Source organism: Colossoma macropomum, unplaced genomic scaffold (assembly GCF_904425465.1).
Source record: "Colossoma macropomum unplaced genomic scaffold, Colossoma_macropomum, whole genome shotgun sequence".
NCBI classification, from domain to species: domain Eukaryota; kingdom Metazoa; phylum Chordata; class Actinopteri; order Characiformes; family Serrasalmidae; genus Colossoma; species Colossoma macropomum.
Window position 1 is genome coordinate 33065161 of NW_023494790.1, and position 25417 is coordinate 33090577.

Below are 25417 nucleotides of genomic sequence, written 5' to 3' on the forward strand. Positions count from 1 at the left end.
ATTATTATTATTATCCAGGGTGTATCCTGCCTTCCGCCCAATGACAGCTGGGATAGGCTCCAGGACCCCACTGCGACCCAGAAGGATAAGCGGTTTAGATGATGTATGTATGTATGTATATATGAATATATATAAAGAAATATATATACACATTAGACTCTAAATGTATACACATATACACAGTGTACACATTAATATACACTACTATTGCACTATTCCCAATGTAGTTTTATACAGTAATAAGTTATGAAATAAAACTATGATATATACAGTTGTACACATTTCCATATGTGCAGTTAGTGAGTCTGAGGTAGATATATAATTCAGATGCAGGTACACAGGGGATAGAATACTGATGTTCAAATTTTCCAGATTATACAAGATATGTATAAATGTACAAGATATGTCAGTCTATATGTGTAAACATAGATTTGCTAGATTGAAGGTGCAGTAAGATCAGAGTAAGTCTGTTGAGATTTGTACTACATAAGATACTTTCTCTGAATAGACAACAAAGCACTTTTGTAAGTCACTCTGCATAAGAGCGTCTGCTAAATGTAAAGGTTTTCTGTCGCGCTAGGCTGAATGATATATTTAGATAAATGAAATAAGTCAAGATAAGTTAAGTTAGATATTTAGCTAATTGTTCCTCACTCAGTGGACATGATAAAGGGCAAACACTTAATGGCAACCTACTTGTAGAAGAATTTTGTCTATTTTTAATACTAAATAAAGGATTTTCCTTGGTTTATACAACACATTTTTATAGTACTGGACATGCCCGCTACATGGAGGTGTAAATGTCTTCATAGTCAGGGTTCCCTTTAACATCTCTAAAAAAATGAAAAAAATGAAAGGAATTGCTTTTCCAAATTTAATGGGGACAACAGGCTAAACATAAAATAAACATGACAAAATATTTACAATGTCCTGTACACATTTTGTGCACATCATAGGTGTCCTTTGGGATTCCAGGCTGTTTTAGCTGTATAAAACATAAATATCAACATTTACACACACTTGGTTTGGCTGTTTTGGGTGATATTGAGGTCACTATAACATGCAGTTTTATAATCTTCAAAAACCTCCCTCTGCTTTAAGCCCTAACCTAACTTAAACACGCACTCTTAAAAAAGATGGTTCTTCAAGGGATCTTTGGCAAAGACAGTGGTTTTATGTAGAACCGTGAACACACAAAGAACCATTTGCATGCTTAAAGGGTTCTTTGCATGGTGAAATCGTTCTTCAGATTGATGGAGAATGTCTCATATGTTTCTATATAGCACCAAAAAGAGTTCTTCTATTGTTACAAGCTTGATGTTGTCATGATAGCAGAACCCTTTTTGCTGCTATATAGAACCCTTTTCAAAAAGGTTCTATTTAGAACCATATACAGCACATTCTACGTCAATCTGAAGAACCATTTCACCAGAACTTCAAGCAAATAGTTCTCTCAGTGTCCATGGTTCTACAGTTCTCTTTACTAAACAGCCCTCATCTGTTATAAAGGGGAGTTCCACTGATTTTTCAAAATTTCAAAATTCAGTGTCTGAAATATAAACAGTGGTGGTCCCGATATCTACAATGCAAATACCACCGTTTTATTTACTATCCCAAACCATCAGTGAATCTATGCATGTCTTCATAATTTTATGTAATGTTGATGATGGTAAAACAATGATCAGTTTTCTTTGGGGAGTATTTTGCCTTAAAATACCCTTCGTGTATCTCTCCTCCATGAATTGATTAAAACAAATGGATTAAACTAAGGCTTATCACAAAACTACTTTCTGTATGGTAGCTTTTAGAGGTGGACGTCTGGTTCCTATCACCAACACTGTGAACAATACTGACAAAGTTTCTCTAGAACGGAGCATTTCACACCAAACCACTCTGAATGATTTTGTTTACATCTGAACCATTTAATTATGTATTCATTTTGAAAAACTGGTGAAGTTCCCCTTTAAGAGTGTACCTGAACCACCAGTGCAAGTTCTCATAGCATAGGGTGTAGGGGAAAATATACTTCCCATCAGACCTTTAAATTACTGGGGTCAAGAATAAAAGATATAAGAAGTAAATATGAAAATAACGGGAGGGCTGGATGTACTAAAATGTAAAAAAAATTCTCTCTGCATTACAGGTTCATCCTTTTGGCAGTAGACTGTGTTTATGATCAGTAACCGGCTGTTGCTGTTGTTTCATTGTTTTAGTATGTTAAGCCATTTTAAAATGTCCCCTAAAAGAGATCTTTTGCTGCAGGAGGGGAAAAAAACTACCCTGCCACCGGCGAGCTACTGAAGTGATGATCCTACCTGCAGCTAATCTCAGATTTCATACAAGACGCTCAGTGTGAGAGAGCAACAGCTGTCCGGGAGATCGCTGTGGCCTCGGAGAGACGAGACCCCAAGACTTCAGCTGGAGGGCTTTACAGAAGGCCGAAAGGACTAGACCTATACGGTTCTGTGGAAATACTATTCAGGTGTGCAAGGTAAAAAAAAAAGCTCTACTCTTGCCTTTTCTTTTTTGTGATGCACCCAGTTTGAAATAAGATGGAAGGGACACTAGCTTGGTCCTCAGATTTTCAGTTTGATGGGTATTTAATCATATTTACATATTTTTTAAGGTGTTTCTGATTTGCACTATGCATGAGAATGACTTGAAACTTTTTGAGTAGCTTGAATATGAAGTTGCTGGTGTTTTGCTAATCAGCTTAATTCTCTGAGTTTAGTTATATTTATAAGCTCATGATTTGCTTTCAGTTGCAAGCCATGCTGTTTATCAGATGATATTGCTACCAGTACCAGCTTTACTCCTTCGTCTTACTCCTTTGGTCTGAAACAGAAATTAACCTGCATGGAAAGGGGTTCATTTTAGTGTTTCACAGGTTTCTCTGTTTACTGAATTGCTTAGTGATTATGAAAGTATACATGGCAACCACTAAGAATAGCATTTGCAATGAAATCAGTATTACAGTATCATTCCTGTATACAGCTTGTGCACAAATATGTCTGAGAGAAGCTTTAAAATGGTATAAATTTGCTTGCCAGAGTAGTGAAAGGCTAGTGAAAGGAATTCACACTGCTAGGTTTGTAAAGTACCACAGCTCCTTTTCACAAGCATCTTAAACAAATGCCATACTTTATTATTATTATTATTACCTCTGACTCTCCTCAAACACAGCAGACAGACTGTATCAGAGCGTTTCCATTGTTGCAGCCGGGCCATTTCTCTGTCCTAGCTGCACTCCTGCTCTTTTTCCCATCGTCTAGGGGGGTTCGGGTTAAATATAGTTTGTGTCTTCATTTCAAGGCTTGTATGATGATGCTGGAAGTGCTCGGTTGCACCACATCGTTCCTCCGCTGTTAATCCACGTTGCCTGAATCCGCGGTGTAGGATGATGGTCCTGGGGCACCCGTGCGAAGATCGGGCTGCGCTTAACCCTCACCTCCCTCTTACTCAGAGCCCCCTGTGTGACAAGAACAGCTTCTTGTCTGTAATCTGACCGATTTGTAGTGCACTGTAACACAAAGAAGTGGAACAGAGTCCTTACATGCGCTGTAAATTATTGCATTTGGTTGTATGTGTGTATATATGTAAGTACAGTGGATAAAGATAAAGCATTCTTTTTAATGCAAACCATATTTTGTCTGTTCGGTCTGTTTGGTGGCATTTTAAAATAGCCCTAATATTTATGATAATTGTGTTAGGCCTGTGGTCAAACACAGGGATTTGCTGGCCTTTTCTGTAGCCCTTCATCAAAGATCATTTGTGTCATAGTAGTGGCTTCATTAGATGTTCAAGTCTGTCAAGAGGTTGGCATCGATCCAGTCCATTAAACGCATGTATAGTGTCATGCAATAGCATGTTTGAATGCATGGCGACGGGCTTTGCAGTGTGCGCCCTCTTCTCTGGGTATGAGTGTGTGTTAGAGTGTTGAGCATCACATGCTCTTGGACGCAGAAGGTGTTGGTTTTGAATTTCTTTCACTGGGGACACCATGTGATCACTCCACGAGCCTCTATTTCTCTCTGTCTGCCTAATGTGGGCAAAAAGTGAGATAAAACTTAGAAATCGCCCAGTGATCGCGTACCCAAACTCCTAATATCGAGATTGCTTGAAGGCTTTCCTTGTCTAAGCTTTGCGGTAGTAACAGACCTATTTGACTGCTATGCTGTGGTATGTAGTGCTCTGATTACGTTTCCATTTGATTATGCTCACATTACCTCCAGTATTATATTAAACATCAAGGCAACTTTGAGGACCTAGTAAGCAAGTATAATACACATGCACTGGGGTCTCAGCAACATGTGGAACCTAGATCGCTGTCCGTAGTGGTTTTGAGGTTTTTACAGTATGGAAAAGAGAAGCTTTCCTGTTGTTACATAATAGAAAGATCATCAGAAGAACACTATCACTAATATTTAAGATGTTATTAACAGAGTTATGTGTTGCTTAACGGAGCCATGAACCCACTTGATGAGATATATATATATATATATATATATATATATATATATATATATATATATTTATTTATTTATTTTTTTTTGTTTCAATATCTTCTCTATCTCTATGTAGTACTCATCGTTTGCCTTACTAGCAAAGCTTCTAAAGCTCTATCTGACAACTAGATAGGGGAAGCACTGATACATGATCTAATGTTGGGATGGGTGAAGTTTCCAACTTGTAAGTTATCCTGGATAGAAGTTCAGAAAGGAATTGCTATTTCAGTGTTGAGATCTAACACAAGTTGTATTTCACTGACAAGCCATGAACGTTGTAATTTGTTTTTACTATAACAAAATAATAATCCATTGATTGACGTACAACATTTTGATCTTTCTAAATATTGTATAATACTTGCACTGAGGTGAAGCAAATATAACCACAGAAACTGGGATATTTTATTAAGCCAGGAATAAATGAGAAGGAGTGGTAAACACTGTGTGTAGTTTGGCAGTCATACATAATAGGCCCTGACCGATTTAAAAAGTTTGTGGTCAGTAACAATACTTTTGAAGGACTAATAAAAATTCAGATAACCAATGAGACCATTTGATATAATTTTTTTTTCTGGAGATTTTAAATTTAAAATTTAGCCTAGTCTTAGTTCTACTGATTTTGAAGGACTAATATAATATATATATATGTATACACATATATGTACACATATATATATACACACACACACACACACACACACACATATATATATATATATATATATGTATATATATTTATGTATATATATATGTATCTATATACACACACATTTTTTTTTCTGGAGAATTTAAATTTACATTTTTAATTTACACTAGTCTTGGTTCTACTGATTTTGAAGGACCAATAAATATTCATATAACCGATGATACGAACTGATATATTTTGTTTTTAGAGATTTTAAATTTACACCAGTCTTAGTTTTGAAGGATGAACAAAAATTCAGATAACGGATGATACTGGCCGACGGATGAATTTTTTTTCTAGAGATTTTAAATTTTGAATTTTACATTTACATTAATTTTAGTTTTACTGATTTTCATGGACTGATAAAAATTCAGATGACCAATGATACTGGCCGACATGATATTTTTTTCCAGAGATTTTAAATTTTACATTTACACTAGTTTTAGTTCTACTGAATTTGAAGGACCAATAAATATTCAGATAACCAAAGATACTGGCTAATGTCTTTTTTTTTTTTTCGGATATTTTACATTTTATATTAATTCTAGTCTTACTACTGATTTTGAAGGACTAATAAAAATTCATTTAATTAATGATTCCAGCTGATATAATATTTTATTTCTGGTGATTTAAAATTTAAAATTTTAAATGTACAGTAATCTTTGTTCTACTGATTTTGAAGGACTTAAACTGTTTAATGCTGATAAGTTTAAGCAACAATCTGCTGATATCGATATGATACCTTATTCATTGTGCATTCCCAGATATAAATACACTGATAGTAACTCCAGTTATGCTCCAAAGTAGCAAAAGTATGTAAGATTAGAAGGTCAGGTTAAGCAAGTTTGAATCCCTGAAAAACAAAATTCTAATCAACACGTTATCATTAGTATTTCCGCCAATACTGATTAACCCACAGGTTGTTGATATTATCGGCCAACCGATATAACGGTCAGGGTCTAATACATTATAAATCTCACTGATAGAAAACAGACCTGATATACAGTCTAATGCAAAAGTTTGAATACCCCCGTTCAGAGTACACATGATTTTAAAGTAAAAATAAGTTAACACATCCTAAATTTCCACAGATTTTAGAGCATGATTTCTATTTATTCTATTTATTTGCCATTTATTTCTATTTATTAACTTGAGTTTAACATATTGTAAAAAGTAGAAAACCTAAAATATAAAATGTGTCTTAACTTTTGTGCAGGCTGCGTTTTATGTTTTTTTCGTAACATTACAATACATTTAATTCAGCAAATAAACAGTGTATTAAAATGTGTTCTCTATAGAGGATTATCTTATTTTTACTCAGACAATCAACAAAACGTAATTTGGGCGGCATGCATCGTTTTGAATACAACTCTTAATGTGCATAAAAGAACAAGCAGAGGGTGGACTGTTTTTCCAGCACTCTCATATGATTTTGCATTCTGGGCGAGTTACATTAATATTTGTGTCGTCATGCTGTGTATTTGGGCTGTGGCTTTGGCAGCTCCCTACAGCAGGGGTGTCCAAACTGTTTTTCCAAGAGGGCCAAATCAGAGCATGTCAAAATACGTGAAACGTGGGCTGAAATATGATTCACGTATGATTCAAATATTTCACAAATGATTCAAATATTTTTCAGAATATGAAAAATACCACCATGTACAGCAGTTAATTAAACCAAGTGTCTTGCTAATGATCCATTCTGAGAATCTTAAAATGGCATATGCATTTTCATGCTGGTCAGTGAAACACATCCGCATGTAGAATCAGAGCTTTCTGTGAGCTATAATGTTTCCCATTACTGTGTAAAAGATTCACAAGGCTTTTTTTGTTGTTGGACTGCTCATTCAGAGTAATTTTGGAACACAGAATAAAGGACTAGCAGTGCTACATTTTAAAAATACTATCAAAAACCATGAACATGGTCATTTTTATTAAATATTTGTTATACTGTGTTTCACTAAATCCAGTTAAACATGACTGATTTTGCTCTCTGATGTTCTGATGTCCACAATATATTCAGAAAAGCATATTATATTGATGTAATTTATCACAATAAATATATGTATTTATTACATATTGCCCAGCTCAAATAAATAGCTACATTTTTGTTTGGCCTTAAAGGGTTAGTATTTATTGAACTACTGAATTTGCTCTGATAAGAAGTTGGTGCTGTGAGACCCTAGTAGCTGCAGTTGCTTTGGTTTATCTGCTCTCTCCTGAATATTTATTATAATGTCAGTGTTTTGTTTCATGTCTGTTGATATTGAATTCATTACAGTCTGTTGACATAAGAGGCACGCGCATTTGCTGTGGCTCTTGATCAAAAAGTATTCAAATTTCCATCTTGCTAAAATCGCCAGTTCTCAGTGTTAAGTTTGTGCTTTATGGCTGTAGTCTCAACTAAATGTGGTTCAGTAAATGAAGCGGAAGGTCCAGTCAGAGGGGAAAAGGCTCTTAAACTTTAGCTAACTTTGTTACCACAGTGTGACGCATTACATTATAATTTTACGCCACTGCTGCCACCATCAGGAGAAAGGAAGAACTGTGGAGTATTAGCTGGCAGGCCACTTATAACGCACTCTGAAACAGAAGCCATGGGCCAGTTAAAAACTCTCAGCAGACTGCATCTGGCCCTGGGGTCAGACTATGGACACCCCCGCCCTACAGTGACCAGAGAGCAATATAAAATGAAGGCGGTGAGATAGAGAAGAGAGCAGATAGAATGGCCTTTAGAGAAAATGTCAGCACAGCTGTAAATGTCATTGTCTGCGCTGCATTTCATTCATTTACAGAGTAACCCGTATCAGTGCTTTGAACTGGTTAAATAGATGGGTAAGTGATGAACCAGTGCTGAGGTCATGTTGTACCAGAGGACTGATGGTGACAGGAGAGTCGCTTTCAATGCTGTCATAGTATTTTTGTAATGTTCACAGGTTTGAGGCTCTTTAAAACCCCTTAAAACTCCTGGCTTATGATATACTAAGGTTTATTATTCAGTAAATACAGGGACTTCAATGCAGACTGGCTGAGCTATTTTCTTTCAAGCTTTTTTAAGATAGCTTCTTAGGTTATACAAGTGTGTAATAGAACTTTGGGCCCACCGATGGGCCCTGGCCATTTAAGGGGTTGATTCGAAACATTATTCGCAGTCTGATAATGAATTTTACTAACACCTTCTAACACCCATTATCAACCAGTTGGGAAGTAGGATAAATAATGACCTTTCTCTGGATTTGTATATGATTGTCTATTTGTGTCTAACGGAGAGCATAATGTCATTATAAGTTTAATTTCAGGGCCCCCCCCAGGATTTTGGTTCTGAGAGGGGGTCCAAGAGATAAATTAGGGGGTCCCCCAGGACTGTGTTTCTCACCCTGCCTTCATCCAGGTTCCAAGTAAACTGAGCCGATACCAAAAGGTGATGTGGAAAAACTACTGATTGGTCAGAGAGAATTGTCACTATTACCCTAAACACATATGCTAACATTAGCTACCAGGTTAGCGTACCCTCTTGCGTTGACTTTGAGCAACCAGAATCATCTCGTCTTCTGAACTCTAATGTGGTATTTCCCAAACTCTCAGTCGTTTGTCCTGCTGCCTCTTCTGAACAATTTTTATCTCCTTTACCTCACGGCAGTTTCATCTAGTCTCGCTATGATAACCAGCAAGTAGCTGGTACCTAAAGCGAGTCGAGTCGAGTTGAGCTGTACCATGCGGTGGAAAATTGCCATAACAAGAAGTCAGTGTGTGACACCGATACAGATATATGCGTACAGATAATATATAGTCCAGCATTAAAGGAGCTTGGAGTCCTGTCTGTACATCAAAATTTTAAGTGCAGCTAAAAGTGCCATTGAGCTCAAAAAGTGTAAGTGTGGAAACTGACCTTGCCCTAAAAACCCTAAACTGAGCAACAGTTTCTGGATAGCTGCATCAAAGCTCACATTTCAGTCTCTGTTACCACATCAGCAGTGGAATGTTTCATGTCAGAGTAGAATGCTGACCTTTATTGACACATAGATCAACACATAGGGTGTTTTCGGAAGACAGATAGTGTCAGCTCTATGTCTCCATTTATTCCCTTCTCCACTCTCCTGTTGCATTGTCAGTGCAGTTGTCTCCTCTTCTGAAACAGGAGCATCCTAAATAGTACATCTCAATTAGACCTCATGCTAGTGCTTGAGCACTGTTATGCTTGAAATTGTAGGTCTAATAGTTTGACACCAACAACATAATGGTTTCTGTCTGGCCACACGTATTTTTGTGGTACGAACCAGTGCAGCTATAAATGCTAGCATGTCATCAGGCTGTATCACTGACTTCATCTTTCCTGTGAATGAGACGGCAGCATCTCCAGTGTTGACAAAGTTCTGAGGTTTTCACTCACAAATTGGTCAATATATGACGGGCAAAGGCATATCTTAAGCATAATTATTAATGTTCTGTGTTGTTTACTTATTTTTGGGCAAATGTCTGTGATGATGATCTTCTAGCCCTTTCCACCATTAGATTAGGAAGGTCCCTTAAAAATTATGGCTGTTCTCTTTTGTTGAGATCCTGATTTGATGGATAGACTGACATAATGCAAGCAGGAAATATCTCTAATTAGCCCCAGTAGGTATTAACCCAGTTTCAGGAGGTGTATTTTAAGGCGTGCCATGAAAATGGGGCCCCTGACCCAGCAGAGGCTCTTAAAATTCAAGAAGGGGGAGGTGTTCCTGTCCTGTCCTGTCCTGTGAAGTGAACCTGGATGCCTTCTTAACAGGCCCACCCAGAATGGCATGGTGAAGTCTAATAGTGGTGGGAAAATGGCAGAGAGTATCCTTCATGCTTGGCACGCGGTTCTGAAACGACGACGGGAGACGGATTGAGGGGCGAGCAGGCGGGGTTCTGAGTTGGCAGTGATGTGGAGGATAGAATGGGAGTCGAGCCAAAGCCGGTAGGCTTTTTTTTATTGTTACTCAGCGGTGGAGACAGGAGGTTCAGCTGGTAGGTTGATGGCCTTGCCCATACCTTTGTGTGAGGCATAGTGCACTGTTGGGCGTGTGTGGTGTATTGGCGAGTGGAGTTGGCATGCTGACCTGTTTATCGGTGTGATGTGAAGCAGAGAGGGAAGGCTGAGGAAGGCTGGAATGAGCGGAGTCATCGCGCTTCTGTAACTCGACGCCGAACCGTGATGGCCCACAGCAGCTGGGCAGCTACCATATCTGTCTGTAGGTGCGTATGTGTGGCGTGTGTGTGCTGTGGGGTTTGTGTGTATAAGAGTATGACAGAGCGTGTGTCTGCACTTCACTCTCCCGGCTCCCCCCAAAGAAACACTGAATCCTTCTGGGTGTGTGGATGGGTATGTGTGCTTTAGGACCCCAGATCCCAGGTCATGTACATGGATGCTTGCAACTGCCACTGACTGAATGTAATGTCTTCAACACTGACTGTCTCAGCAAAAGCTAGAGATGCACTGATCCGATACACTGGATTGGTATTAGTGCTTATAATTATGTGTGTTACAACAATAATAACAATAATAATAATGATAGTAATAAATATAATAATATTTAGTTATATAGCACTTTTCACTACTACGCTTGAAATAGTAGGCAAATAGACAAAAAAAATAATATCATGAATTCTCAAGAAGTTTTCACTATACACAATATGTCACTTTTTTTTTTTTCAGGAGAAAATGAGCCACATTACATCTATGCATATGCAAGCCTAAATAAATATGTTTTTAATCTGGATTTAAACAAACCATTGAGCCTATCAAGGTTTCATTCCTAATATTCTTTGGGGTTATTTCAGAGATTAGAATCTCTGTAAGACACAGTATGTGACCCTAAGCCAGCCTCGTCTGAGTGAAGTGCTCTTCGGGTACTGGGTAAATGTGACCAGCGCACTAATGATGCCGTTACTTAAACACAGTCATAAGAGTGTCACTCTGAATCATGCAGCACAATAAATTCTCACTTTATGCTTTTAAAAATGAAACTGAATGCAGGAAATAGTTATACATGATCGCATTACAGGCAAACTTTTTTTTTAAGGAGGTGAAACAAGATGAAAATGCGCAAACATTAAATGTTTCCCTGCAAAACGCTGTAAATTGTCAAAAAAAAAAGTGGCATGTCAGAATAAAAGCCCTGTCCGGGAAGGATTTTCTGATTCTGTTGTACTTCACAGCAGCTTCGTCAGCAAATGACCATTTCAGAGATAATTAAAATGTGTACAGTGACAGGGCTTAATATGTCCATTAATTACAGATATCAGATAAGTTTATTAATCATCTACAAAGGACCACTCTAAATAAAGTGTTACCGTGTTTCCTTTTTCAAACATACTTTCTGTTCTTGCATATCGCTGTTGTCGGAACAAAACCTCGTATCTCCATTTTTGATGTTTTTCAGTTTTTGACGTAAGAATGGACTAAAAAACTGACCCAAAATGACTTTGAAAAAAGTCTGGTTCCGACAACAGCGATATATTGGCCCATTAGACTGTACATGTAGACCTACCAAATGAGGTGCAGCCATCTAAAGAGATGCGAAACAACATGCTACCTGGTAGCTTTGTTCAAAGCATTTAAAGAACTGATATCTTTCTCCCAAAAATAGTTTGAGCCCTTAACAGGTCGACCTAGCTCAGGGTTGGAATGGCTGTTTTTGTCAGGAAAAGGATAGCATTTAGATACAGTGTGCAAAAATAATGATCCTGCTTGAAAACACTGTTTAATCCAGTGGTCACCAAACCTCCTCCTAGAGATCTACCTTCCTGCAGGGTTTAGTTCCAACCTGCATCTAACATGCTTGCCCCTCTTACCTAACACTGGTCCAGCCAACCAAGGAGTTCAGAAGAAGTTAATTAGCTGGAGTAGATAGTGGTTGGAAATAGACTCTGCAGGAAAGTGTATCTCCAAGACCAGGGTGGGTGACCACTGGTTTAAGCAGTTAGCATCGGCTACATTCGTGTTTAACACATAGCTAACACAAAGCACTTCAGCACATTGGCAGCCTGCCACGTAAGCTCAGCTTCTCTAGCTTTGAGGGGCCTCGTAGGTTGCTGGTGTATAGAGAACCCGTAGAGGGGGACGTGTATATGTTAGCTATGTGAGTTGGCCTGGATGGCTGTGTCTGTTAAGCTAATAAGTAATCTGATGTACAGGAGTAATGTCAGAATCTCATTCGTACTGTGGGAAAGTGTACTGCTTTAGCGCCTAAGCCTGCCTTCGGCCCGCCCTCGCAATTCATCACTGTCTTGACACTTTTATATTGGTCTCAGTGCTCAGGGACTGGAGTGAAGAGTTTTGATTGTAGTGTGTGTCTTAGAAGAAGGACAAGCAAGACAAGCCTCAATTTTTACGACTTTGTATGGCCTTACCACCTAATGAACTGCTTAATAGGGGTAGGGTGTATTATTTTTTAAAAAAATAGCTGAAAAGTCTTTTCTGAATATCCCAATAGATTACATATTTGTTTATATTCTAAAATTGGACTCTAATAATAATAGGTCTCATTTTTTATTAAATGTGTTCTTGAGAAAGGTTCTAGGAAACAGTCTACGTCGGATTCATGACATCTTCTTAAACTGCAGAACTGTTCTCACCTTTGTGCTCTTGAGTGTTTTCTAGATTCTGTTTTTACCTAATAACAAATCTCAAATAAGAAAACACTGGCGAACGTCAGAATCTTCATAAAAACTGTGTAAGTGGGTTTTACGAAGAAATTTCTTCTTAAGAACAGTTGAATGAGTCCATAGGCTTGATTTGGCCCATAAAATTAGCACTTTATGTTTTGACCACATAGTGATGCCGAATAGTTCTGCAGTACTGTTAAATATCAATTATGTCAAATGTCTAGAGCTTAAATAATTTATTTTAAAATTTTTATCCTACTGAGCTTAAAGAAACATTTTCCCCTTTGTGAACTGATCACTTCCTTTGCAGTGAGTCTCGTGAGTGCATTTGGTGCTTTTCGCAAACACTCCCACAATGCTTCTTGTTTTAAACCAGCAAATCGGAACTGCTCCACATTTCCTTGATGTACATATAACAGACAAAGTCCTGATTTGATAAGATTAATATAAGTAATATTATTAAAGTAATTAATTTAAGTACAATGAGGTCCAAACATCTGAGACCACTAGCATAAATGCTTCTGCTTTGCATTATTTTCTAATTTAGTACAAAGTATTTCATTACAAATTCTGTAATCATATCAAAATATAACAATTTGTGTGAAAAGTAGAACAATTCCCTTGAATTTTGGAAACTCTTTATACTGCATATACCCTTCTATTGCTTTAGTGACAGGGCCTTTCACTGGCCTAGCCTACATTTTATAGCTGTTATTCATATTGCTACAAGTTAAAATATAGCATTAGTCCTGTGCAGACTGTGGGCCTAGACTGGACAAAATGAAGCAGCAAAATTTTGGACACCGTCCTAATTTAAAAATTATATCTCTGGTCAGGGCCGTTGACATCACAGTGGTAATGTTGTTACTGTGTTATTATTGTAACACTTAACACAAACACTTTCTGGTATTGTATTTAAACCCTATATGTTATTATGATGATAATTGTTTTTTTAAATTTATTATGGCTTTGGTAATGAGTTGTTTGCCTATTCTAATATACTAAAAAACACCAAAGTAGCTGTTGACTGTAAACTAGGCATTGTTCATTCATCAATTTGTGGCTTTAAGTGTTCAATCCTATTGCTGAGTCGAGCTGTGACACATACTGTTTATGCTGCCAAGATCATAATTGTCTGTATTAACATGGTTGGTACTCTCTCAGCCCCATCACTAAGCACTGCCTTGGCCAGTTGGACATTTGCATGTCTATCTATTGTTTTCTAGTTCTTTTTCTCCTTTCATCATGTTGCAGGCCTGGTATAACCAACCGCCCCCTTTCAAATAAATTAAATGCATTTCAGCAAAGCAACTGATATGTATACATAGAAAGTCCCATTTTCCCTTCAAAAATGACTCGGCCAAAGTTGGTCTGTGAAGATATTTGAGTTGACCTGCCAGAAAGTTACCCTATCCCCACCCCCTCCCCCACTGAGAGAGGAAATATTCTAATACGCTGTATAATTTCTTAATTTCTTTCCATTTAAAATTGTATTTTAAATATATTTAAAGTTGCAGTGTGTATGATTTAGTGGCATCTAGTGGTGAGGCTGCAGATTGCAACTGACTGAATGCCCCTCCCTCACCCTCCCTTTCCAAGTGTGTAGTAAAATCTATGGTGGCTGTCAGGTTTTCTGCCATCGCCTGCCCCGATTTCATTTTGTTACTTCATGTTTTTACTTCTTTGACAGAGTGGATGTAACCTCATTTGCTTTTTCTTGTGCTAAATATTAAATATTAACCCTTTTGGTTTGTCCATTCTGGGCTACTGTAGAAACATGGCAGCGTGACATGGCGGCCTCTGTTAGAAGAGGACCTGCTCCCTATGTAGATACGAAGGGCTCATTATAAGCTATCGAAAACACAGCGATTCGTAGTTACAGGTAATTATACACTAATAAAAGCATGGTTTTATATACTATATTCCATTTCTGCCCCCTAAATCTTACACACTGCACCCTTAAGCATTTTAGTAACAAAATGTAATGAAATATTGTACCATAAATTCTCAGTTTGAAATGTATCTACCTTTTTTATTTATATATATTTTTTTGTCTTTTTAGTCACCACCCTGCTCAAACATTGCAGTTTGGTCCCCCAAGACAAAAAGTTTGTGCACTAAGGTGATGCCATTTTTAGGCTGAAATAGATGTCAGGTACTTTAACATTATTGCCTGATAAGAACTTACAATCAGACCCGCTGATTATGTCTCTGAATCTAAATTGCAGTTAGCTTTTTGCTAATAATTAGTTAAAAATAAGACTACACACTATGCCACAGTGTGATTGTACTTTGATTGTATTGTAACGTGTTGGGACTGTGATATGCCTTGTAATGTATAACAAATACATTAGTGAGTGAAAAGTATTGGATATCGGTATCGGCCAAAAATTCTCCTATGGATGCATACCTGCACCCTCAGAAATACAGGTATGAAACTGTCACTGGGGCACTGCCCCTCTTGTCACTGCGGTGGTACCCTCAGTGGTAGATCTCAGTATCTGTAGTCAGGGAACATAACTGTACCATAATCCATTGAAATGATATTTTCTAAGCTGTACTGACTCCACACACCCCGTCTCGTCTCGTCTCCAGGCTTTTTATTTTACTGTTCTGTTTTAAAACATTCGGTTATGAAAAGGTACAAATACAAACTTTTCACCTGGAAAAACTTATTTAAGGTTCACAGCTGGGCCTTAAAACTATTGTTTGTAACTTTTAAGGGGAACATTTACATTGTTTGTACCTGGATAAACGAAAAATGTACCTGAACAGACCCTTTATTTCTAACAGTGTAGCTGTAACGTGATTAAAGTTTGGCCTGTATTATCTGGACCTGAATTAGTCATGTATGTTAGACCACTTGAGTACCTGGATTCATTAAAACTTGCAAAACTCTGAGACTTGGTCAGGATGCTCACAGCACACACACAAAAAATGTGATTAGTGGTGATTGAGTAATTTGATGCTTATTTGCATATTGCAGCATTTTGCTGCGTTAGTTTTGCATGGACCGATATTGCAGTGATGATTAACAGTGTATTGTACCCACAGAAAAAAAAAAAAAAGATTTGTAATGAATGTAATGTAGTTTAAAATGATTTCTTAATCATGTTAAAATATATTACAATATTAATATATTATAGTTATCATTATAGTCATGGTTTTATTATATTATAATTGTATGAAATTATTGTCATATAATTTATTATTAGTATTATTATTATTATTATTATTATTGGTCTGTTTACTTGAATTTTATAGATAGTTTACTATCTTTCTGAAGATGATCTGAAGATAATAATTTTTCTTTAATAGTGCAGCACTATTAAAAATGCACAAAGCACATTTAATTATGTGAAACATATTAAGCTACTCTGGCCTAATACAAGTATAACTGAATAGGATAAATATGGACCTTAATGCAGCAGTGCAACATTGCTTCTTTGAGAGAAGTTTTATCATCAGTTAGAGTCACCGAGTTTAGTCTGACTGCAGACAGAAAGGTAACATACTATTTACTTTAATTGTAAGGATTTATTGGACTTTTCTTTCAAAACAAAAAATACAAAAAAAATAGTTGGCAACAGGAACATTGCTAATTTATGTTTATTATATTCTAACCCTGCTGTGTGAAACTCTGTCTCTGGATGTTTTAAGCTAAATATTTACTTAAATATATTAGCAAAGGTTAAGGTTTCACATTTGGTGTCTAATAATGAAAAGAATAGGACAGGGAATTTAACACCTAGCTGGGTGTCAGCAACCTCCTGTAAGCTTGCCAACTTTTATTTACACATTTTATGTCCAGACGTTTGTAGACGCTTATTCATCCAGCGTTTCTCATGAAATTAACTCATGCTTATACAGAAGTTCTTCCCCTTTGTTGCAATATCGACTTCCTCTTTTAGGAAAACTTCACACTAAATGTTTGAACATTGCTGTGAAGTTTTGATTGCATTAGAGCATGAGCGAGGTTAGGTACTGATGTTGGATGGTCAGTTCTGGATCACTTTAACTCAACTCAGGTACACACATATCTTACATCAATCAAAACATAAGCTGCTGGTGTAGGAATCCAATCAAACCACACGCTCCCACTTTCTAAGGCAGTCTAAACTATATTTACAGTATTAATTTACTAAAGTGTGGTGATCTTCTTGGTGTAGTAGTTGGCTCCTGCACTGTACTAAAGGCATGTGGAACACTGTTCTCTGATACGGCGGTAAAAACTTGTTAGGGTGATTTTCTTACAATAATCAAATCTGCTGTTTGTGCCGCCAGGTTTTAAACCTGCTGTAAAACTGTTTAATTGTAAAGGATCTGCGGCAAGATGACGTGGATGTCTGGCTAGAATTCATGATGGCGCTTTCCATGAATAGAGTTCATTTTATGCAAAGTAATTAATTCAGATGTTGTCAGTGTTATTTTCCCAACTCAGGCTGTCAAATCACAGACTATGAGCTGTTTTCACCATAAATGGCTGAATAACAGAGTTGAAGTGAGTAACGGGGCTAAACACAGAGGTCATATTCCCTGATATTAATGCAGTAAAAAACATAAAGTATACAACATAGAGCAGAAGGGAAAGTTAAAATTGTTTTAAAATGTTTTTGTTAAAATATTTATTTCAAGCCATTTTCATTTTATTTTTATTTAACAACTTATTTAGCAGGGTCATGAATTTAGCCTCAAGTAAGCAGCATTCAGGAATGGTTTGCTTGACAGAGTGCACATGTTGCATGCTAACCACTAATAACCTTATTGTTTACATACATCAAAAAAAAAATTATGTTTATTCTTTTTTTTTTCCTAACAGTAATTTTGGTAATAGGGATTGCTTGAGTGCTTCACTCGTGCAGCCAAATTAATTTTTTCTGTGTAAATTGAAAATAAAGTGAGAATACCTGCTTGTCTGATGGTCTTTTTGCAGTAAACAACAAAATGATATAAATTCTTGGATATATCATAATCAATGGAATGCTGCCTTTTGTTGGGGCTGGTTTGGGTAACAGGTTTGCATAAAATGTGGGACAGATTAAGCGACTTTTTTTGTTAAATAAAAAAAATAATAGGAAAAAAATATTCTTTTAACATTAAATGGCTTACAAATGAACCAAATAACATTGTGCAATTTTTTTCTTAAGATTCATGACATTCTTAAACCGCTAAATTGTTCTTACCTGAGAACAAATCCCAAATAAGACAAATGTCAGAATCTTGACTTGATCTTCAGTGAAAACTGTGTGAGTTTTAAGAAGAAATTTCTTCCTAATAAGAATGGTTGGTGAATGAGGCCCGGTGTATTTATGAAGTTATTAAAAGACTTTAATGAGTACATTTCATAGAGAAGGTCAATGTCAGTGAGGTGGGAAAGCCCAAAATGACCATATTAAACAGCAGCACAGACATTTTAAGTGGTTTTGTGATAATGTAAATATTAACCATAACTGCTATTTAAAGGACTTCTCTGATTAAATTCTTTTCAAGCTTGGTTATTTTTTGGGGGCTTAAAAAAGACAACCAAATGCTAAATACAACATAGTAAATAGAGAAATAGAGGAACGAATAGCAACGAGATGTGTACTTGAGTATTTGAATATTTCTGGCCAGGCCTAGAGACTCTCAGAAATAGGGGTGCCGTAAAGAATTTAAAATTGCTAATCAGAAGGGTCTTGGGGTACGTTTGGACGTATACTCTGTCTCCCTTTGTGCTCTACTTGAAGTAAAAATGTTTCCATGTAACGTTTGCTTTGTTACCCACATGTATTGATTGCTTGCCAGGTCAAGGATCAGTTTGTCTTGCTTGTTTCTAAAATATCAGTATACAGTTATACATATTGCATTAGCATAAATATCCGAAGCTCTATTTTATGTATTCCATCCTACCAAAATACACTGCACGTCTGTTTACTTTCCCCTTAATCTCATGTATTGTCATGTTTATGATGTGCTGGCAAATCACTCTTTGTCCCGCTCTGTGCAGCTCAGGATAGAGATTCCCCGGTGAGGTGGTCTCTCTTCGCGATGCGAAGATGGCTAGCCTGGTCCCTCCCACAGGCAACGAAGCGTTCCGGCGCTTCACCCCAGAGTCACTGGCGGAGATCGAGAGGCTCATCAAGGAGAGGAAAAGCGGAAAGCACGTAGAGGGAGCGGAGCCAGAGCCAGAGGCACCTAGCAGTGACCTGGAGGCAGGGAAGAATCTGCCTATGATCTATGGAGACCCACCAGATGACCTGCTCAACACACCCCTAGAGGACATAGACCCCTTCTACAAAGCACAGAAAGTCAGTCTTGATGTTCACTTATATTCCGCATGTGAAGACAGTTTGTACACTGAATTAAACTGAATTTAATGTGCAACTCACTACAAGCGTCCTCTTTTAAATCTTCTGCCAGTCTGCTTTTATTTACTTTAATGTGTTGTCGTTTTTCAGACGTTTATTGTAATTAGCAAAGGAAACACAATCTACAGGTTCAACGCAGAACCAGCCTGCTACATTCTCAGCCCATTTAACCCCGTCAGAAGAGGAGCCATTAAAATTCTCATACATTCATATCCTTTTTGCATTACTTGTTCAGAAACAGCGTCTTTGAATGTTGTTTTCGTTTTAAACGTGCTTACACATGCTCAGAAATCCCCTGTTTGTAGCTCTACCTTTCTAGTGTAGCCCATCTGTTGATGTTAGCCCTTCATCAGTGGTCAGTTTCTGGCCATAGAGCTGCTGATTTTTTCAGTGGCAAACTAGCAGTGAAACTGACACCGCTGTGTCCAATACACTCATACGAGGTGAGAATGGACCACCTCCCAAATAATATCTGGACAGCAGCAGCCCTGTGGTCAGAAACTAACCAGTGTTGAATGGGGTAGAGAGGGGCTGATTAACTGTGTAGCAGATGGGTTAGTGGTCAGAAACTGACCAGTGATGAATGGAGTACAGGGGAGCTGATTAACTGTGTAGCAGATGGGCTAGGGGTCAGAAACTAACCAGTGATGAATGGGATAGAGGGGAGCTGATTAACTGTGTAGCAGATGAGCTAGTGGTCAGAAACTAACCAGTGTTGAGAGGGGGAGAGGTGAGCTGATTAACTGTGTGGCAGATGAGCTAGTGGTCAGAAACTAACCAGTGTTGAGAGGGGGAGAGGTGAGCTGATTAACTGTGTGGCAGATGAGCTAGTGGTCAGAAACTAACCAGTGTTGAGAGGGGGAGAGGTGAGCTGATTAACTGTGTAGCAGATGAGCTAGTGGTCAGAAACTGACCAGTGATGAATGGGGTAGAGTGGGGCTGATTAACTGTGTAGCAGATGGGTTAGTGGTCAGAAACTAACCAGTGATGAATGGGGTAGAGTGGGGCTGATTAACTGTGTAGCAGATGGGTTAGTGGTCAGAAACTAACCAGTGAGGAATGGGGTAGAGGGGGGCTGATTAACCATGCAACAGATGGGCTAGTGGTCAGAAACTAACCAGTAAATGGGGCAGAGAGTGGCTGGTTAACTGTGTAGCAAATGGGCTGGTGGTCAGAATTTGACCATTGATAAATGGGGTAGAGGGGGCTGATTAACTGTGTAGTAGATGAGCTAGTGGTCAGAAACTGACCAGTGATGAATGGGGTAGAGGGGGGCTGATTAACTGTGTAGCAGATGAGCTAGTGGTCAGAAACTGACCAGTGATGAATGGGGTAGAGGGGGGCTGATTAACTGTGTAGCAGAAGGGCTACGGTATAAGGCAGGAAGTGGACAGTGGGTGTCATTACAAGGTGAGGGTGTGTTTTATTGATATAAGCTTTTTTGTAAGATTATGATTTTGCATGTATGCATTTATTACATGTATGATGTTTTTTACCTTAACTCCTTATTAAGTTATTTAGCATGTTTATCATGATTACCATTCTCTCCAACTGTGTATTCATGACCATGAGTAACCCTCCTAGCTGGAGTAAAACTGTGGAGTAAGTACTGCTTATTTATTCATCTTTCACTACACTACAAGACAAATGACAGGCATAGTCTTCATCATTGCCTCATAGTCTAATACGTGGTGCCCAATCCTGATCCTGGAGATCTGGCACCCTGCAGAGTTAAGCTCCACCCCTAATCCAACACACCTGATCCAGGTAATGAAGGCCTTCAGGAGCATCTGCATATTAGAGCCAGGCATCTGAACTGTCCAGGGTGGCAGATCTCCAGCATCAGCATTGGGCAGCCCTGGTCAGAAAATTATTAAATAATTTATTCATCCTTAAAACACTAGTTCAAATAAAAAATCTAATCTATGCAATTTTCGGTGAACTAAAATTGTGCAAATTTAATTTTTGATAAATGCGGTTACTCTACAGATCATAAAGTGTATTTGACAGCTTACTGTGTTTTTATTTTTTCCATTTTTTTATTAATTATCAGACTTCTGTTTCCACTGATAACATCTTTCCTAATAATGTTATATTTCCATTTGTTTCTAGATATGTTTTTACCGGTATATATACCTTCGAAGCGACAGTCAAAGTGATATCGAGAGGTTTCTGTATTAGAAGTTTTACATTCCTTCGTGATCCATGGAATTGGCTGGATTTCATGGTGATCAGCATGGCGTGAGTATTACAGTCGCTCTGGGGGCTTCCCACAGTTTTCAACCTGAGTCTGTATCAGTTTTCTTAATCTAATTAAAGACAGGCAACGTATGTGAGCTCTGTGTTAGCTGTAGTTCATAGTGCTCTCACCTCACATGGTATGCTTGGAAATGATTTGATTTCTCTCGGGAATTCAGGTCTGGTCTTTTGTGCTGTTTGCGTAAGCGATACTCCTTATGCTTAATAGGTAGTTATACTATTCAGGCACCTTCTCCATGACAGTCAGCTAACACTGCCATTTGGCTGAGGCGGTGGACAGGTCTAAATATAGCACCCATTAAAACGTATCATTTACACCAGCAACGACTCCATTTCAGAGCAGCAGAGTAGCCAGTAAGGAAAATACCAAGATCAAAACAACACACTTTTGAGCTGTAAATTGTAGTTTGCCTGCTCTTGCTAACTCAATAATAGGGAGTCTATTTTCCTTGGAAGACTTTACACTAGATGTTGGAACATTGCTGTGAGGATTTGATTGCATTCACCCACAATAGCATCAGTGAGGTCAGGTAACTGATGTTGGATGATCAGTTCTGGATCACTCCAGCTCATCCCAAAGGTAGTTGATGGAGCTCCATCAATCTGGAGAACACAGTTCCACTGCTCCACAGCTTCACTGGTGGGCTTTTAACCCACTAGCCGATGCTTATCATTCGGCATGGTGACCTTAAGTTATTGTGCGGTTGTTCAGGGTGTCTCATTCTAATGGTCAGTGCTTTCGTATGGAGATCTGATGTGCAATCAAACGCCTGTGGGTTCAGCAACAATGGATGCACCATACAGTAGCTGAATTCACCAATTGGAAATAGTGTCTGGATCCTTTTGTAGACACACATATTTCTTTATAGCGCTCCGCTGCCCAAACATGCATGTGTTCCAAGCATCCACCAGAATACCTCATTTCCCATCTTAGCAGGGGAAAGTGCTGTTTTGTTGGACAGGAATTAACCAGGAATTCCAGGCTATGATGCTTGTTAATGTCTTTCATTATTCATGTGTTTGAGCTGCATCTCATCAGTGTGTTTCATTTCAGCAAGTCTTTATGTCTTCTGCTTCTAGGTACATCACAGAGTTTGTTGATCTTGGCAATGTGTCAGCACTTAGGACCTTCCGTGTACTCAGAGCTCTCAAAACAATCACTGTTATTCCTGGTAGGTTCCTGCGTTTCAGTTCTCTAATATGTAAAGTATGGGAGGATGCACTGTAAACTTAAATTGGTTGACTTAAAAAATTGCATAAGTACTTAAGAATTAAATGTACTACTTATTTAATAAGTTACTTAACAAGTTCAAGCTTAAATAACCAGATATACGAGTTATATTTACTTTCTAATTTTCAGATAATTTTAAATGGTTTCCACTGAGCTGGCAGTGCTCTACTTTTACAAGTTCTGCTTAATTTGTAATTTTTTGTAACTTTAATCAAATACTCTTCTCTGTGTAATATATGGGCATCAATTAAAACTACTCCATTATATTAAATGGACTGTTTCATACAATAATGAGTAAATGGCATAGATGAGACTAGACACGCTCATTTCTGAGTACTCTAATAGCTTCATGCAGTTAGTATTGATGGCTCCAGGTTGAACTGATAAACCTAAACACAAAACACAATCATGGCGAGAATGACAACAACATGTAAAAGAGAGCATGCTCTCATTTTTGTCTCATTCTGACAGAAAAATAACATTTTGCAAAGAGATACCACCTTGATGAGATATTTATAAATTGGAAATATAAGCGTCAGTCATCAGTGACCAACAAAACCACTACTAAGTACTAGGAAGTGTCTTGGGGGAAAGAGTGTAGGACATATCCAAATTAACTGAACTAGATTTAATTTAGTATCTAAGGACTATATAAAAATAGTATGTGTTACTAGATTTATATTTTAAACCCATTTACAAAAAAGCTGGCATCATAGCAAATATAAATGAAAATGGAATCCAATGTAATTTATACCTCTATTTAATTGAAAATACTACAAAGACAACATATCAAATGTTGAAATTGAGAAATGTTGTTGTTTTTTGAAAAATGTTTGTCCATTTTGAATTATTGCCAGCAACACGTTTCAAAGAAGTTGGGACGGGGGCAAGATCTCAAAAATAACTCGGTTAATTGGCAACAGCTGAGTAACGTGATTGGATACAAAAATGCATGGACAAATAGTTTAACAATTCAAGAATAACGTAAATTAGCAAAGAACTTCATTATCCATGCTACATAACATAATTACAAAATGCAGAGAATCCAGAGAAATCTCTGTATGCAAGGCTGGAAACCAGTATTGGCTGGCCATTATCTTTGGGCCCTCAGGCAGCACTGTATTAAAAACAGACACGAGCAGAAATCACTACATGGGCTCTGTCCACAAATGCAGGTTACATCTCTATGATACAAAAAAGAAACCATATATAAACAGGATCCAGAAACACCACCGCCTTCTCTGGGCCCAAGCTCAGTTAAGATGGACTGAGGCGAAGTGGAAAAATTTACTTTTGTCTGACAAATCAAAATTTGAATTTATTTTTGGAAATCAGCAGAGTTCAAAGGCCGGCATCCGTGATGGTATAGGGGTGCATTAGTGCACATGCCGTGGGTGACTTGCACATGTGTAAAGGCATCCTTAAAGCTGAACGATATATACAGGTTTTGTGAACATATGCTGCCATCCAGACAACGTCTCATTCAGGGAAGGCCTTGCATTTTTCAGCAAGACAATGCCAACCCACATTCTGCATGTATTACAACAGCATGTCTCCACTGTAAAATAGTCCAGGTGCTGCTTGCAGTCCAGACCTGTCATCCACTGAAAACTTTTGCCGCATTATGAAAAAAAAAAAACCACAAAGGAGATCCCAAAATGTTGAGCAGCTGAAATCAAGCAAGAATGGGAAAACATTTCACTTTTAAACCTGTAGCAACTGGGCTTCTGAGTTCCCAAACACTTGTACATTTGTTAAACTTTTTTGAAACACGTAGCTGGCATCAAATTCAGGATTTGAAATGTTGTCATTGTAGTATTTTCAACTAAATATATATAAATGACATTGCAATCTCTTTTTATTTACATTTTCCCAACTTTTTTTGGGTTGTAGTAATTTCAGCAAATAAGCAAACCAAAAAAAAGATGAAGTTAGTGCACTTACTATGTTTTACAGTGTGGGGCGCAACCTTATATATAGTTCTTTGCTGAATCACTTTTAAAATATTTGAGGAATTTCTTCAAAACAAGTGTCCTACACACCTAAGCTACAAATGAAAATGTAAACATTGTTTCAATCACCCACTGTTTTTAGGTTCCACCAAAGATTTATTTTTAACAGACTGAGGGGCTGATCAAAAGATGACCAAAAGTATGTCCTACTTGGACCTGTTTAACTACATAAAAAATCTGTGTGACATTTGACCTGCTTTAAGCTGTGCTCCCCTAGTTTTCCCAGTTCTCTCATTTTTACAGTTTCACTCTCTTCTTCTCAGGTCTGAAGACTATTGTTGGAGCTCTGATCCAGTCGGTTAAGAAGATGGTGGATGTGATGATTCTGACCGTCTTTGCCCTTGCCGTATTCGCCCTCATTGGCCTGCAGCTGTTCATGGGGAACCTGCGCCATAAGTGCATACGGTGGCCCATCTCCAACAGCACGGTGGACTCCACCCTTGCCTACAACACGACTTTTGTCAACAGCACTTTTGACTTCAAAGAATACGTCGAAAATGAAGGTGACTTCAGGTTCAGAACTGTTTGGTTATTGAAATTGTTCCATCTGATGCTTTTTTGCTGCACAGTGTATTGTGTATTATGTGCTGTATTTATATACACCTGTTTTTCAGAAAACCAGTACTTTCTTGATGGCAGCCTGGATGCCTTACTATGCGGCAACAGTTCTGATGCTGGGTATGTTTACCATCCAGTTTATGATATAAATTCCTCATTTAAAGGTGCAGTTTATAAGATTTAGTGGCATC

General features: G+C 37.8%; 1 protein-coding gene across 7 annotated transcripts in view; it reads left to right on the top strand.

Annotated features, from left to right (window-relative positions):
• The first annotated feature begins 2350 nt into the window (after positions 1–2350).
• The window catches only part of scn4aa (sodium channel, voltage-gated, type IV, alpha, a), a 46704-nt gene continuing 23637 nt past the window's right edge, over positions 2351–25417 (top strand). For 3 of the 7 annotated variants that reach the window (XM_036573130.1, XM_036573137.1, XM_036573136.1), the window contains exons 1-8: positions 2351–2491; positions 18806–19106; positions 19257–19375; positions 20679–20768; positions 21279–21407; positions 22506–22597; positions 24932–25171; positions 25283–25346. In XM_036573130.1, the coding sequence (XP_036429023.1) occupies positions 18855–19106; positions 19257–19375; positions 20679–20768; positions 21279–21407; positions 22506–22597; positions 24932–25171; positions 25283–25346 (986 nt within the window). In that variant the 5' untranslated portion in view covers positions 2351–2491; positions 18806–18854. Of the gene's footprint in view, positions 2492–9929; positions 10130–10164; positions 10408–18805; positions 19107–19256; positions 19376–20678; positions 20769–21278; positions 21408–22505; positions 22598–24931; positions 25172–25282; positions 25347–25417 lie in introns of those variants that run through there. The other 4 variants (XM_036573132.1, XM_036573133.1, XM_036573135.1 and 1 more) reach the window with 4 other exon arrangements.